We start from the raw sequence: 13821 nt of genomic DNA on the forward strand, positions 1-13821 counted from the left end.
GAAACTTCACCATGCTCTGCACATATCCTGCCTTGCTTTAACTGTGCTCATCCATCACCCGTCTTCTCTGCCCTAAATTGGCTCCCCATTCCCAACACATGCAATTCAAAGTAGTCACCCTTGATCTTAAATCCCTCCATGGCCTTACCCCCACCCTACCTTTGCAATTTTTGCCAGTCCCACAAACCATCCCCTACCACTAAAGATTCCATTCTTCGGACTCCAGCCTCTTACCCCTCCTCCTTCCCCTCCAACTATTGGTGGCTGTCCTTTCAGCCACCTCGGCCCCATTCTCTGGAATTCCCTCCCTAAACCTTCTGCCTCTCTGCCATCAAAAACCTTCTCAAAATCCATGTCTTTTACCAACCTGATTCAGGTGACGCCCGCTTTCCTTACACCCATCTGTGAAGCGCCTTAGGACGCTGTTTACATTGAAGGTGCGACATAAATGCAAGCTGTTGTTGCTGTCTGAGATCCCAAGTACTGAGCTGTGACAATTCCACAGTAAAAGTGCATTACAAGTGCGAATTGCAAGTACTGAATCTGATAATGTAGGAGACAAACATTCAATGTCTGAGAGAAATGCACGCGGAGGACATTTTAAACCCTCTGCTTTGCAACACGTCTAACCAGCAGGCCTCAGCAGGAAGCACCTCACTCCTTGAAAAAGAGCCCTTCAACTGAAATAAATCAGGAAACAGAATTAGGAGATTACAGTGTTTCCCTCAAGAAGAAACGGTTTAGCTGGTCACTGTAAACCATAACTATTTCTCCCGATAGTAACCACAAGCAAAGCACTCCCCTGGATCCATCCGCGGTGCACACTGTCTCCACCAATAAGCGGATCTGTGGCATCACCATGTCAATCTTTACAGTCCCAAGTCTCCATTAGCGACAGAGCCAACCATCTGAGCCAGTCAGAGGCTTCAGTTCTACAACAGGCATTCCATTTCCAGAATGGACAGCAGAGAACCCCAAAAGTGGAGGAAAAGTGATAAAAGTAATTCAACATTTTAAAAGATGAAATGCAAAAGTTCAAAGAGAGCATAGTATTTAGGAAGAAGTACATTTAAGATAGAATGGAGCAAAACGGTAACATTACAATTTTTGGGCCTGCCTAAGTGGTCAGAATGTCTTATGTTCAGGATTGCGCCTGTATTGTCCAATATCTAATAATATACGTTTGTGTAACCCGGGGTATAACAGTAGAGCCCTTGTGATCGGAGCTGGATATTGTGCCTTTCACATATGTCATCATGCGTACTTCTCTCAATTTTCAGCAGGTGGACTGATAATTAGCGAGACGGGGCCAGATACAAATCATTAAGCAACTTTATTTCACAGATAGGAAGTGTTGGTAAAAGAGTTTGGTTTGACAGACATAGCAAGAGCCCATCGACTCACTCATCCCATCTTCTCATAAGAACATAAGAAATGAGGAGGAGTAGGCCATACGGCCCCTCGAGCCTGCTCCGCCACTTATTACGATCATGGACTCGGGTCCACTTCCTCGCCCGCTCCCCATAACCCCTTATCGCCCCTCGGTCATTCTCCTTGAAAAGGCAAAACCAAAAAAAGATGAAAATCCTTTGGCCAACTTAGGAAAAAACTCAGGAAAATTCCCTTCTGACCGCTGGAGGCAATCACATTCATTACTGATCCCAGCTATCCCAACTCTTAAACTCAAATAATCTACCGAGGAACTGCTTCCATTAATGATTATCCTGACACTTTAGTTTGATCACTGACTTATCACAGCTCCCTCTATCCTTTGGAGTATCTTTTCCTCATAAATCACAAATTACTTTCTGAAAACAATTTCTGCTGCTATTTTCCCCTTCTAATTGAATTTTTTAATGACCAAAATAAGGTTTAAAATAAAATGTAATGACTTTTAAAAACACATCATGATTAGATGTGTCCATTGAATTGTTTTTCATGTTTTTTTTATTATCTCCAGTAAAGCTTTTACTTCAAGGCCTTCGCCTCCCGCTGACGCCAGCGTTTGTCCAGAGCTCTGACTGGTAGTTAAATGTAGATTGTGCAGTCTGAGCGTGTGCAGTGTACCCAATCTCCCAGGCTGCTTCAGTACCGGTTAGTCAGCTGAACATTTTTCATTCACTTCTAGCAGTTTTTGCTCAGTTGTTTATCCAAAAATTATTGGAACAGAAGCCAGAGTTTGGAGAGGGTAGAAGAGAAGGAAGTGAGACAAAGAGGAGAGAGAGAGAGAGAGAGAGAGAGAGAGAGAGAGGGAGAGAGAGACTGCAACAGAAAGGGGCTAGGATTAAGGATGAAAAGAAAGGTTAAAGTAGCCTTTCCACTCTCACCATCTCCATACAGCTCAAAAAGGCTTTGTAAAAGCCTGTGGTGAACTGTTGGCCTGACGGATGTTGTTCCATCTATGAAATAATGAAATGAGAGTTTGCAAGAGCTAGCGGAGAGTGTACATTCTCAGCAGTTAAGGCCGCAGGGAACAAGAGGTGAGGGAACGGAGAGCATCAGGCAATGTAGTGACTGTAATCAGCACCAGCCAGCACAGCATTTAATCCATAGAGTACAAACTGCCCCTTCCAATGAAGTGCATTTCCTATCAACATTTAAGAACATAGAAACATATTAAGCCATTTGGCCCCTCGAGCCTGCTCCGCCATTCAATACGATCATGGCTGATCTGATCCTGGCCTCAACTCTACTTCCCCACCCGCTCCCCATAACCCTCGACACCCTTATCATACAAAAATCTGTATCTCCACCTTAAATATATTCAATGACCCAGCCTCAACAGCTCTCTGGGGCAGAGAATTCCAAAGATTCATCACCCTCAGAAGAAATTCCTCCTCATTTCCGTTTTAAATGGGCAATCCCTTATTCTGAAACTATGCCCATAATTCTAGATTTCTCCTACGAGGGGAAACATCTTCTCAGCATCTACCCTGTCAAGCCCCCTCAGAATCTTATACGATTCAATAAGATCACCTCTCAGTCTTCTAAACTCCAAGGAGTATAGGCCCAACCTGCTGAGAAAATTCTACAGTGGAAGCAAAGTAATGGTCTAAACCAAGGAACATTCCTAAAATAAGTTAAATCATTGCAAACTGTCTTTATGTTTTATGTTTACACTGAATCTTACCTCAGCATTCAGAGGGTTACAAGAGGACAGAGCGCCAAGCTGGTCACAGAACGAGGATCCAAACTTATCGCACAAGAGTAAATCATACTAAAATTAGTAGTGAAAATATTTCAGAGTCTTACCTCAAGCCTCTGTACTGTTTCCCTGATGTCATCTGCACAGTTTTCCATAGCAGACAGCAGGATGCATTCTCCTCTTTCATAAAAGATCTTTATGGTCATTAATCCAGAGGTCCAGCCAATCACATCCCTACACGAGCAATTAAACACAACATTTTTGGAGTCTTGCTCTACGAGCACAATGAATTCATTGGAGATTCCGAGAAGACATTCAATATCGTTAGATTGACCAAAGTCCCGAGTAATAACATTCCACACAATAGCTCCAAAACTGTACAGCTGCGCATCCTTCCGGGGTTTCAACTTCTCCTTCTTCTTTGCCCCAAGCGTGATGAAACTGAATTTCACAGAGGTGTCGACCGTAGCTGTAGTTACAAAGTTTTCTGCCAAATCCTTCAAGTACTCCTGCCTTGTTCTGGTGGCCATTGCTCGGAACTTCTCAGATTTGTGCGCTGCATTTTCTGCATTGATAACTTTGGCAAGAAGAAAGTCCCTGAACACCGCTGATTTGGGAAAGGTGACTCCTTTGGGAATAGGTGGGCCAAATGGTGGCACATCTTTAGACCTGGAGACAGCCACACTATGTGTTCAAAGAAACATGGCAATTAGATTTGTAAACACAACTTCAAACTACATCCGAGCCCTGGTCCGTCAGGCTCAGTACAACACGGGGTACATTTATCCACTGAGCAAGCGGCAAATTAATACTCTACAGGTTATTAATTCCAAAGCAAATTTAATTACATTTGGAATTTTCTCATTGGTCTCCACAGAATTGATTCCGATCTGTCACACTTCCTGATCCCCATTTTTCTGCTCAACATATCTCTTGAAGGATGCATCTTGACTTTCAAACTCCAACTTCTATATGTAGCTAAAATATTTCTGCAAATACCTGTACCTTTGATTGCTATTTACAATCTACGTTTTGTTCTTTTACCCCCTTTAATACTCTCATTAGTTATCAATGGATTTTTGCTCCTTAAAATGACTGCTGGAGCCTTCAAGCCAAATTTGACCTTATACAGCCATGGTGCTTAGTGTTGCTATTTTCCCCTTTATTCTCTTGGGATATACTTCTTTTCCCTCAAAGAATCGGGGAAAAAAAACAATTATTCTTCAGTGTTATTTCCTTTCACGGTTTCTCACTTCATGCTCCCGAAAGTTCTTCTCACAGCCGTGCTTGGCCTTCGCCCTTCATTATAATTAAAATCTTAACCATAAAATGACGACAAGTACTGTGATTTTTATCCACTTGGATGTCACTGATCAGTTCTGTTAAGAGTCCAAGATTAGCACTTTCTGTAATAATTGCATCAGCAGGTTACAATCTACTGATCACTTTGAGGGGCTAATTGATAGCATTTGGCCAATTATTAATTTTCTAACTAACATTACTAATTCCCAACAATCCCGCCTCGCCTCCTATATCATGAATATTCCAGACCCCCAAGGCTTCACCGTGTCCATTTTCTGCTGGCAGTCTAGTTTCACAACGTAACCAACAGCAATGCCTGATGGGCACTGGGTTACCAAATAAACAGTGCAGATTGACAGGCACACTTGTTGATGGGACCCTTGAGAAGTGCTGGCATTTCTTTCCTGAAATGTCACTGTTGTGGTAGCTAAAAGAGAAACCAGTCTTCAAATTCATGTATGGACAAGCTGGGGAGAGGAGAACATGCCTATCATCTTTCGGGACCCTCTGAGCATTTTTCATGTTTCTTTTTCTACCTATTCTCCCCACTAGTTTTCACCTCTCCTGAAGGCACCGATACTGGTACCATTTCACATGTGGTGGCCACAACTCTGGTACCTCCCTAAAGTCCCTATTGTATGAGCAGGCCGGACAGCAAGTATTAGCAGGCTATTCTTCCACATGGTGCATCACAGCTAAGACCAATGCTGTCCTCACCCAACATCCCTCCCAAGCGACCTTTAAGCACACAGTACAAAGGCTCATCTCCCAAAATGATCCCTGTTCCAGTTTGGGAAGAACACAAATGCTGCCAACAAAATTATATGAAGTTTTAACAGGTGGGCACCAGCATATAGAAGTAGGAATGAGGAATAAGGTGCATAAAGGAGCGAGAGTGTTGGATATTACTAGAGAAAGAAGTAGTACCATATTAGATGGGAGCAGACTAAGAAGGACGACGAGGAATTCAAAGGCAGGTTTACAATGCATGTATGGAAATGCACAAAGTGTGGTGAATAAGGTTGGTGAGCTACAAGCACAATTAGGGAATATGATGTGTGGCAATAACGGAAACGTAGCGTAAAAATGGTGAGGATTGGATATTCACGGATACAAGGTACTCAGAAAAGATAGGGAAAGTAAAAATGGAGGTGGGGTGGCACTACTGATTAGAGAAGACATTGTAGTGTTGGAAAGAGAGGATATCCTTGAGGGGGAAAGGACAGAATCCAAAAAGGGTATGATCACCCTATTGAGAGCACTCTATTGCCCCTATTTTAATGTACAATTGCTTTGTGTCCGCTTACAACAGAAAAAAAAAATCAGCACTTTCGCCAAAGAATTATTTGAATTTGGCGCAGTGCTCTCCGAAGTTAGTCTGGGGGGGGGTGGGGGGGGGGGGCGGGCGGAGTTTCAAGTCTGCGCTAAAACCTCTCTGGGCATATGCGAATAGCTGAAGTTGCCAGGGCAACCAGAGACGCTGAAGCAAGATGAAGCCCCTCCCCCCACGGCCACCGTTTCCCCCCACTCCACAGCTGGACCCGCTGCAATCCCGGGCCGAATGGCACTCTCACTCCTGAACTTCAACTTGCAGGGGGAGCGGGACTGAGTGAGAGGTGGGCCAATCGGCCTGGGATTACAGCGGGTCCAGCTGGGTGAGCAGTCCTCTGGCCCAGGATTGCAGTGGGGGCAGCAATCCTTTCGGCCTGGAAATCATCTTCCCTTGCTCCAAAAAGAGTTTCCTACGACAAAAAAAGTATTTTATTTTGTATTCTTATTGCCTCGCTCCTGTCCTCATACGCCACGCTGATTCCTCAACTTACCGGATAGTGGGTTTTTTGCGGTGCTTTTGAGCAGTGTGCGCCGTGCTGAACAAAATCGTGGACTGCCAAAATCGATTAAATGCACAAAAAACGGCGCCGTTTTGACTCGTGTCGGTGCCAAGAAATGCTATTGTTAAAAAAACTTGCGCTCCGCATCCAAACTTTGGCCAAAGTTGGAAAGGGAGTATTTCACCCCAAAAATTGTTACGAAAATAGGGGCCAATAGGCCTCCAAATAGTGAGAGAGACAGAGGAGTAAATCTGCAGGGAAATCACAGAGATGTGCAAGAATAGAGTGGTGATATTGAGGGACTTTAATTACCCAAGTATTGATTGGGATGATGTTAGAGTAAAGGGAAAGGAGGGGGAGGAATTTCTGAAATGTGTTCAGGGAACTTCCTTGACCAGTATGTTCTCAGCCCAACCAGGAAGGAGGCATTGCTGGATCTGGTGCTGGGGAAAGAGATGGGCCATTTGGTCCAAGTGACTGTGGGAGATCACTCGGGTAAGAGTGATCATCGTATCATAAGGTTTAGATTATTAATGAAGAACAAGGAACAATCTAAAGTAGAGCTTCTAAATTGGAAGAGGACGAACTTCAATGGGATGAGAGGGGATCTAGCCAGGGTAAAGTGGAACCACAGATCGACAGAAAAAACTGTAACGGAACAATGGGTGATCTTTAAGGAGGAGATGTTTCAGGTACATTACAACAAGAGGGAAAGGTAAGGGAACCAAAGCCAGGGTTCCTTGAATGACCAGGGAGATAGAGACTATGATGAAACAAAAATAGAGGGTGTATGATGCGTATCAGGTGAATTCTTCAACTGAGAACCAGGCCAATTATAATAAGTTGAGAGGGGAAGTGAAGAGGAAAATAAGCCTGGCAAAGAGAGAACATGTGAATAGAATGGCAGTTAACATAAAAGGGAATCCAAAAATCTTCAACCGGCATATAACGAGTAAGCAGGTAGTAAGAGGTAAGGTGGGGTCTATCTGGGACAAAGGTGGTGATATATGCTTAGAGGCGGAGGGCAAGGCTAGAATACTTAATGAATACTTTGTATCAGTGTTTACTAAGAGGTTGCCAACAAAATAATGGCCCCAAGTTTCGCCATGATTTGCTCCTGATTTTTAGGAGCAACTGGTGCAGAACGGAGCATCTTAGAAATCGGAATTCTCGTCATTTAGTTTGCTCCAGTTCTAGTCAGTTAGAACATTCGGCCAGGGCTAGGGGCTGCGTGCTTCGGGCCCCTCCCACACAGTTTTGGGCGCCGGGAGCTACTGCACTTGCGCGCCCACTGTAGCGCGCATGTGCAGAGGTCCCGGCACTGTTTTGAGCGCAGGGACCTGGCTCTGCCCCCTACAGCTCCTGCGCCGAGGGCCAGAGGACCTGCAGGAAGGTGGAGACTCTGGAGGGTTTTTTTTAGGCGCACTTTGTGGCACGAAAAACGGGCGTCCAGGTCGGGACTGCGCCGTTCTAGGCGCGGCTCGAAACTTGGGCCCATGAAGTGGAGATGGTAGAGGTAATGGATGGGGTAAAAATTGATAGGCAGGATGTACTGGAAAGGCTGGATATGCTTAGAATGGATAAATCGACTGGCCCGTATGGCTTGCATCCCAGGTTGCTAAGGGAAATGGGAGTGGAATAGTGGAAGGGCTTACCATAATCTTCCAATTTTCCCTAGATGCGGGGGAGCTGCCAGAGGATTGGAAAGTGGCAAATGTGACACCCTTGGTCAAGAAAGGGTGCAAGGACAATCCTAGTAACTACAGGCCTTCAGTTAACATCAGTGGTGGGTAAGGCTTTAGAAACAATAATCAGGGAAAAAGTAACCGGCACTTGGAGGTTTACGTTAATTAAGGAGAGCCAGCACGGATTTGTAAAAGGCAGATCGTGTTTGACGATCTAATTAAATATTTTGATGAAGTAACAGAGAGGTTTGATGAAGGGAATGCAGTGGATGAAGTCTATGTGGATTTTAGGAAAGTGTGTGACAAAGTGCCACATAAAAGGCTGGTTAACAAAATTGAGACTCATGGAATAGGAGGGTCAGTGTCAGCTTGGATAAGAAATTGGGTTACGGACAGAAAACAGCGCATCATGGTGATTGTCTACCATTCTCCAGTCTGGAAAAACAACCAGAGGCATTCCCTAGTGGTCAGTGCTAGGACCAAGGCTTTTTTTGATATATGTAAATAAATATTGAAACACAGTAAAATGTCAAAATTTGCCAATGATACCAAACTTGGAGTTGTGGCAAACAGTGAGGATGAGACCCATCGACTGCAACAGGACTGGCAGAATGGGCAGATGGAATTTAATAGAGAAGTGTGAGGTGATGCATTTTGGCAGAAGGGATAGGGAGAGGCAATGTAGACTTAATGGTATAATACTAAAGAGTGTGCAGGGACAGAGTGACCTGGGGGTTCACGTGCATAGATCTTTGAAGGTGGCAGGACATTTTGAGAGTAGTTAGCAAAGCATATGGGATCTTGGGTTTCATAAATAGAGGTATTGAGTACAAAAGCAGGGAAGTTATGCTGAACCTTTATAAAGCTCTGGTTAGGCCACAACTGGAGTACTGCGTCCAGTTCTGGTCACCACACTTTAGGAAGGATGTGAAGGTCCTTGAGAGGGTACAGAGGAGATTTACCCGAATGGTTCCAGGGATGAGGGATTTTAGCTACAAGGTTAGATTGGAGAAGCTGGGGTTGTTCTCCTTGGAGCAAAGGAGGTTGAGGAGAGATTTGATGAAGGTGTACAAGATCATGACAGGTTTGGATAAGGTAGACAAAGAAAAGCTGCTTCCATTAGCTGATGGTACAAGGACTAGGGAATACAGATTTACGGTTTTGGGCAAGAAATACAAGGGGGATGTGAGGAAGAACTTTTTTACGCAGCAAGTGGTAATGACCTGAAGCTCGCTGCCTGCGAGGGGTTGGAAGCGGAGGCAATCAATGATTTCAAGAGGAAATTGGATGGGCACTGGAGGGAAATAAACTTGCAGGGTTATAGGGATAGAGCGGGGGAATGGGACTGGCTGCATTACTGTACAGAGAGCCGGCATGGACTCAATGGGCCGAATGGCCTCCTTCTGTGCCATAGTGACTGACTAAGTTGAACGAGAGACAACTTCAAAAGTATTTATTTGGTATGTTCTTTTTTTACTGTGGGAATCGCAATTAAATGCACTGCTGTACTGGGTGGTAAATGATAACCAATTCAGGTCAATGAGGTGACCAGTTCAGGATATAATCAGACATTTCCAGGAAAACCAGTCCCAACTGACGTCAATTAGGATTGACAATTGCGTTAATGTAATGTATCCATTCAGAACACATAACCAAACCACTTTTTCACCATTAGCAGTGATGTTATATTGTTACAGCAACATGAATAATGGCTCGTTCTTTATAAGTGGACTCTGCTCTTGAGAAGCGGAGACATTGGCTCTAAAGATCACTTAATTTAGCACTAAATCAATGACCATTGGAAACAGAGTAAAAATGCACTGCAACTAACTCGATGGCTTTGAGCTCGGGCAAGATTCATTTCCAATTAAGTAAGTTAGATGATAGTTAACAGGGTCCATTAATAGGATATAGATCAGAGGAATTAATTATGCCTTCAGCACCCTGATGAAATTGCACATCATGTATAAATGCAATGCACCATGGAGTGAGAAGACTAATTTGGTACTGGCTCCCCACACGTGGAGAGAAGGAGAGAGGTTTCCTCTGCATTAATTGGAGTGTAATCAGGAAACTAGAAATGGGTGTACTGTTTTGTTACATGTAACACATCGTGCAAAACCACCCCCTTGGTAAATTCCACTACAATCAACAACAGGGACAGAGGAGGGAGGCCGTTTGGTCCATCAAACCCTTGCTTCATAGAAACCTGCAATCCCCAACATCAGAGCATCTAAATGCCTCGAGTTATTCTGAGAACTTTGCTTCCATGACCCATTGAGAAGACCATTCCAGGAATTAATCACTCGTGTCCCAACGTCAGTCCTGAACTTGCCTTTTACCAGTTTGTACCTACATTGCCTTGTCGTGCAGTCATGGCTTAACTTGAAACAGTGCTAAGGATAAACTATGGCTCCCTTTCATTTATCTCCTTTGAAAACTCAGCCCTCTGATTCTACCGATCAGCTTCATGGCTCTTCTCTTTCAGGGCTCGGATGTTTCCCAGTCTCAGCGACAAGAACTCAAGGTGTGGCTGGCCAGAGTATCGGCATGATTGCCTCAAATTTACATGAGCAAATTCACTGATGCCCTACTCAAGGGACAGTAAATCGAAGATCAGAGCTACAATCTTGTCATCCGATTGCCAAGCTGCACTCGCTTCAATTGAAAGCATTTGATCAGTGAATTTACCCTGTATTCTACTGACTTGCTAATATAAAGTTGAGCATCTGACTACTGCTCGACAATGACTGGACATTGTCAGGATACAGTCTACCCTTACTCCTAAAGATTTTTTGCCTGATCTCCAAGCTTGTTCAACACAATTAAGCAGCATGTTCAGCATTTATTTCTTCTAATGTGAAAGCCCTTGCTCTTGTATCTGTGTTAAATATCATTTGCCATTGTTCTATCCACCTGCAAATATTGCCTAGGTCCTTCTCCAACACCTAGGCTGCTTCAGCATACTCTACTGAGCCAGGACTCATCTGTGAATTTAACCAATTTACATTGAGTTTCCAAATCCAGATGATTTGCATAAATTAGAAATAGCAGCACTAATCCTGGGTCACCCTGCTCAGTGTATCTACAATCATAGAATCACAGAAATTTATGGCACAGGAGGCTATTTGACCCATTGGGGAAAAATTGTAAAGTGCTGCAGTACCTTGGGGAGGGTGAACATGAAACACAAAAAGTTAGTATGCAGATACGGCAAATAATCAGGAAGACAAATGGAATGTTGGCCTTTATTGCAAGGGGGATGGAGTACAAAAGCAGCGAAGTCCTGCTACAACTGTACAGGGTATTGGTGAGGCCACATCTGGAGTACTGCGTACAGTTTTGGTCTCCGTATTTAAGGAGGGATATACTTACATTGGAGGCTGTTCAGAGAAGGTTCACTAGGTTGATTCTGGAGATGAGGCGGTTGACATATGAAGATAGGTTGAGTAGGCTGGGCCAGTACTCATTGGAGTTCAGAAGAATGAGGGGTGATTTTAATCAAAAGATATAAGATAATGAGGGGGTTCGACAAGGTGGATGCAGAGAGGATATTTCCGCTCATAGGGGAAACTAAAACTAGGGGACATAGTCTCAGAATAAGGGGCCGCCCATTTAAAACTGAGATGAGGAGGAATTTCTTCTCAGGGGTTGTAAATCTATGGAATTCTCTGCTCCAGAGAGCTGTGAAGGCTGGGTCATTGAATATATTTAAGGTGGAAATAGACAGATTTTTCAGTGATGAGAGTAAAGGGTTATCGGGAGCGGGCAGGGAAGTGGAGCTGAGTCCATGATCAGATCAGCCATGATCTTATTGAATGGCGGAGCAGGATCGAGGGGCCGAATGGCCTTCTCCTGCTCCTATTTCTTGTGTTCTCATTGTGTCTGTGCCAGCCAAAAAGAGCAATCCAGCCTGATTCCACTTTCCAGCTGTTGGTCTCTAGCCTGGTAGGTTACGGCACTTAAAGTGCATATTCCAAGTACATTTTAAATGCGATGAGGGTTTCTCTGTCTACCACCCTTTCAGGCAGTGAGTTCCAAACCTCCACCATCCTCTGGGTGAAAAAAGTTCTCAACTCCTCTCTAATCCTTCTACCAATTACATTAAATCCATGCCCCCTGTTGTTAACCTATCTGCGAAGGGAAATAGGTCCCATCAATTCTATCTAGTCCCTTCACAATTTTATACACCTCCAAGTCTCCCCTTGGCTTCCTCTGTTCCAAAGAAAACAACCCCAGTCTATCCAATCTTTCCTCATAGCTAAAATTCTCTAGTCCTAGCAACATCTCATAAATCTCCTCTGTACCCTCTGGAGTGAAAACACTTCTTTCCTGTAATGTGATGACCAGAACTGCACGCAGTACTCCAGTTATGGCCTAACTAGTGTCGTATACAGTTCAAGAAGAACCTCCCTGCTCTTGTATTCTATGCCTTGGCTCATAAAGGAAAGCATTTTGTATGCCTTTTAACCACTTTATCTACCTGTCCTTATCTTCCAGCACTGATCCCACGGCACTCTACTAGAATTCACTATTAGACTGATCTTTCTGTTGGAATACACCTTACTTATCTCTTCCGAGAATATGCTGGTCTTCTTGAATTATTTTTGCTCCCTTCATACTATGTATTTGCAGTCAGCCTATCTGGTTGGAAAGCCTATCCTGTACCATGGAGTCACCTTTCTTTATCTCCCAGGAGTCTCTGACATAAATAGCAAAGGAGGTGGAGGAGCCCTAAGAGATCCTAGTTCCCAATTGCCAGAACAGCTTTGAGCTCATTGACCTTGTTGTGAATGCTTCAAATACTCATTTTTATGCTCTATTTACCCTCTCTGCAAGGACAGCGGTACCAATCAGTTTAGATGCAGTCCATCCCATACAAACAGCTTCACTCTGCTCCAGAACGCGACTCAATGTCCTCGGGATCCAAGACACCTCCTCCTTCTGCTTTATCTCTCACCACATCTTGTTGCATCTGATCGGTTTCTGCTGAATTGGTCCAATGTATGGAGTAATCTGCAATTACTGGAGGTCTGCACTTCAATTTAGAACCCATCAAACTCTTCTCAGCAACACATCCATTCTATTTCTAGGACACTGGCTCTTACACACACACAACTTCTTTGACACTCATTGCTCAAATATATCTGTCACATTGGAGACCAGCCTTTGTCAACTCAGACAAAATATATGGCAAGCTATTAGCTCAAGCTGTAAAATACTAGACATCCAATCATAACATTATATTACACATCATTTACAGCACAGAAACAGCCCATTTGGCCCAAATGCCAGTGTTTATGCTCCACATGCATCTCCTTCCAACTTACTTCATCTCACCCTATCAGCATATCCTTCTATTCCTTTCTCCCTCATGTCTTTATCGAGCTTCCCCTTAAATGCATCTACACTATTTGCCTCAACCACTCCCTGTGGTAGCGAGTTCCACATTCTCACCACTTATGGTCTCTAGCATTGGTCTCCCCCACAAGTGGAAACATCATCTCCCTATATACCCCATCGAACCCTTATCAGATCACCCATCAGTATTCTCTTTTCGACAGAAAGGAAGCTCCCAGCCTGTTCTTTCCTGGTAGCTGTACCCTCTTAGTTCTGGCATCATCTTTGTTAACCTTTTTTGCACCGTCTCCAGTACTTCTATATCCCTTTTAAATATGGAGACCAGAACTGTGCACAGTACTCCAAGTAGGAATCGAGTGAATTGCTCTACATCCCAATCCAAATGATGTTCCAGCTCTCATTAGGCAATGTTTACCAGTGCTTGGACCAGCTTAGTTGATAAAGGCTGCAAAGTAAGAACTAAAAACTGTAAAGACAGGATCTGGCAGACTGGGCC

The 13821-nt window shown here is 43.9% G+C and overlaps 1 protein-coding gene across 4 annotated transcripts in view; it reads right to left on the bottom strand.

Annotated features, from left to right (window-relative positions):
• The window catches only part of sipa1l2 (signal induced proliferation associated 1 like 2), a 541912-nt gene that overhangs the window by 196710 nt on the left and 331381 nt on the right, over positions 1-13821 (bottom strand). For all 4 annotated transcript variants that reach the window (XM_070884682.1, XM_070884684.1, XM_070884683.1 and 1 more), the window contains exon 8: positions 3253-3829. In XM_070884682.1, the coding sequence (XP_070740783.1) occupies positions 3253-3829 (577 nt within the window). The remainder of the gene's footprint in view (positions 1-3252; positions 3830-13821) is intronic.

The sequence above is a fragment of the Pristiophorus japonicus genome, chromosome 7 (genome assembly GCF_044704955.1).
Source record: "Pristiophorus japonicus isolate sPriJap1 chromosome 7, sPriJap1.hap1, whole genome shotgun sequence".
In the NCBI taxonomy this organism is placed as follows: Eukaryota; Metazoa; Chordata; class Chondrichthyes; family Pristiophoridae; genus Pristiophorus; species Pristiophorus japonicus.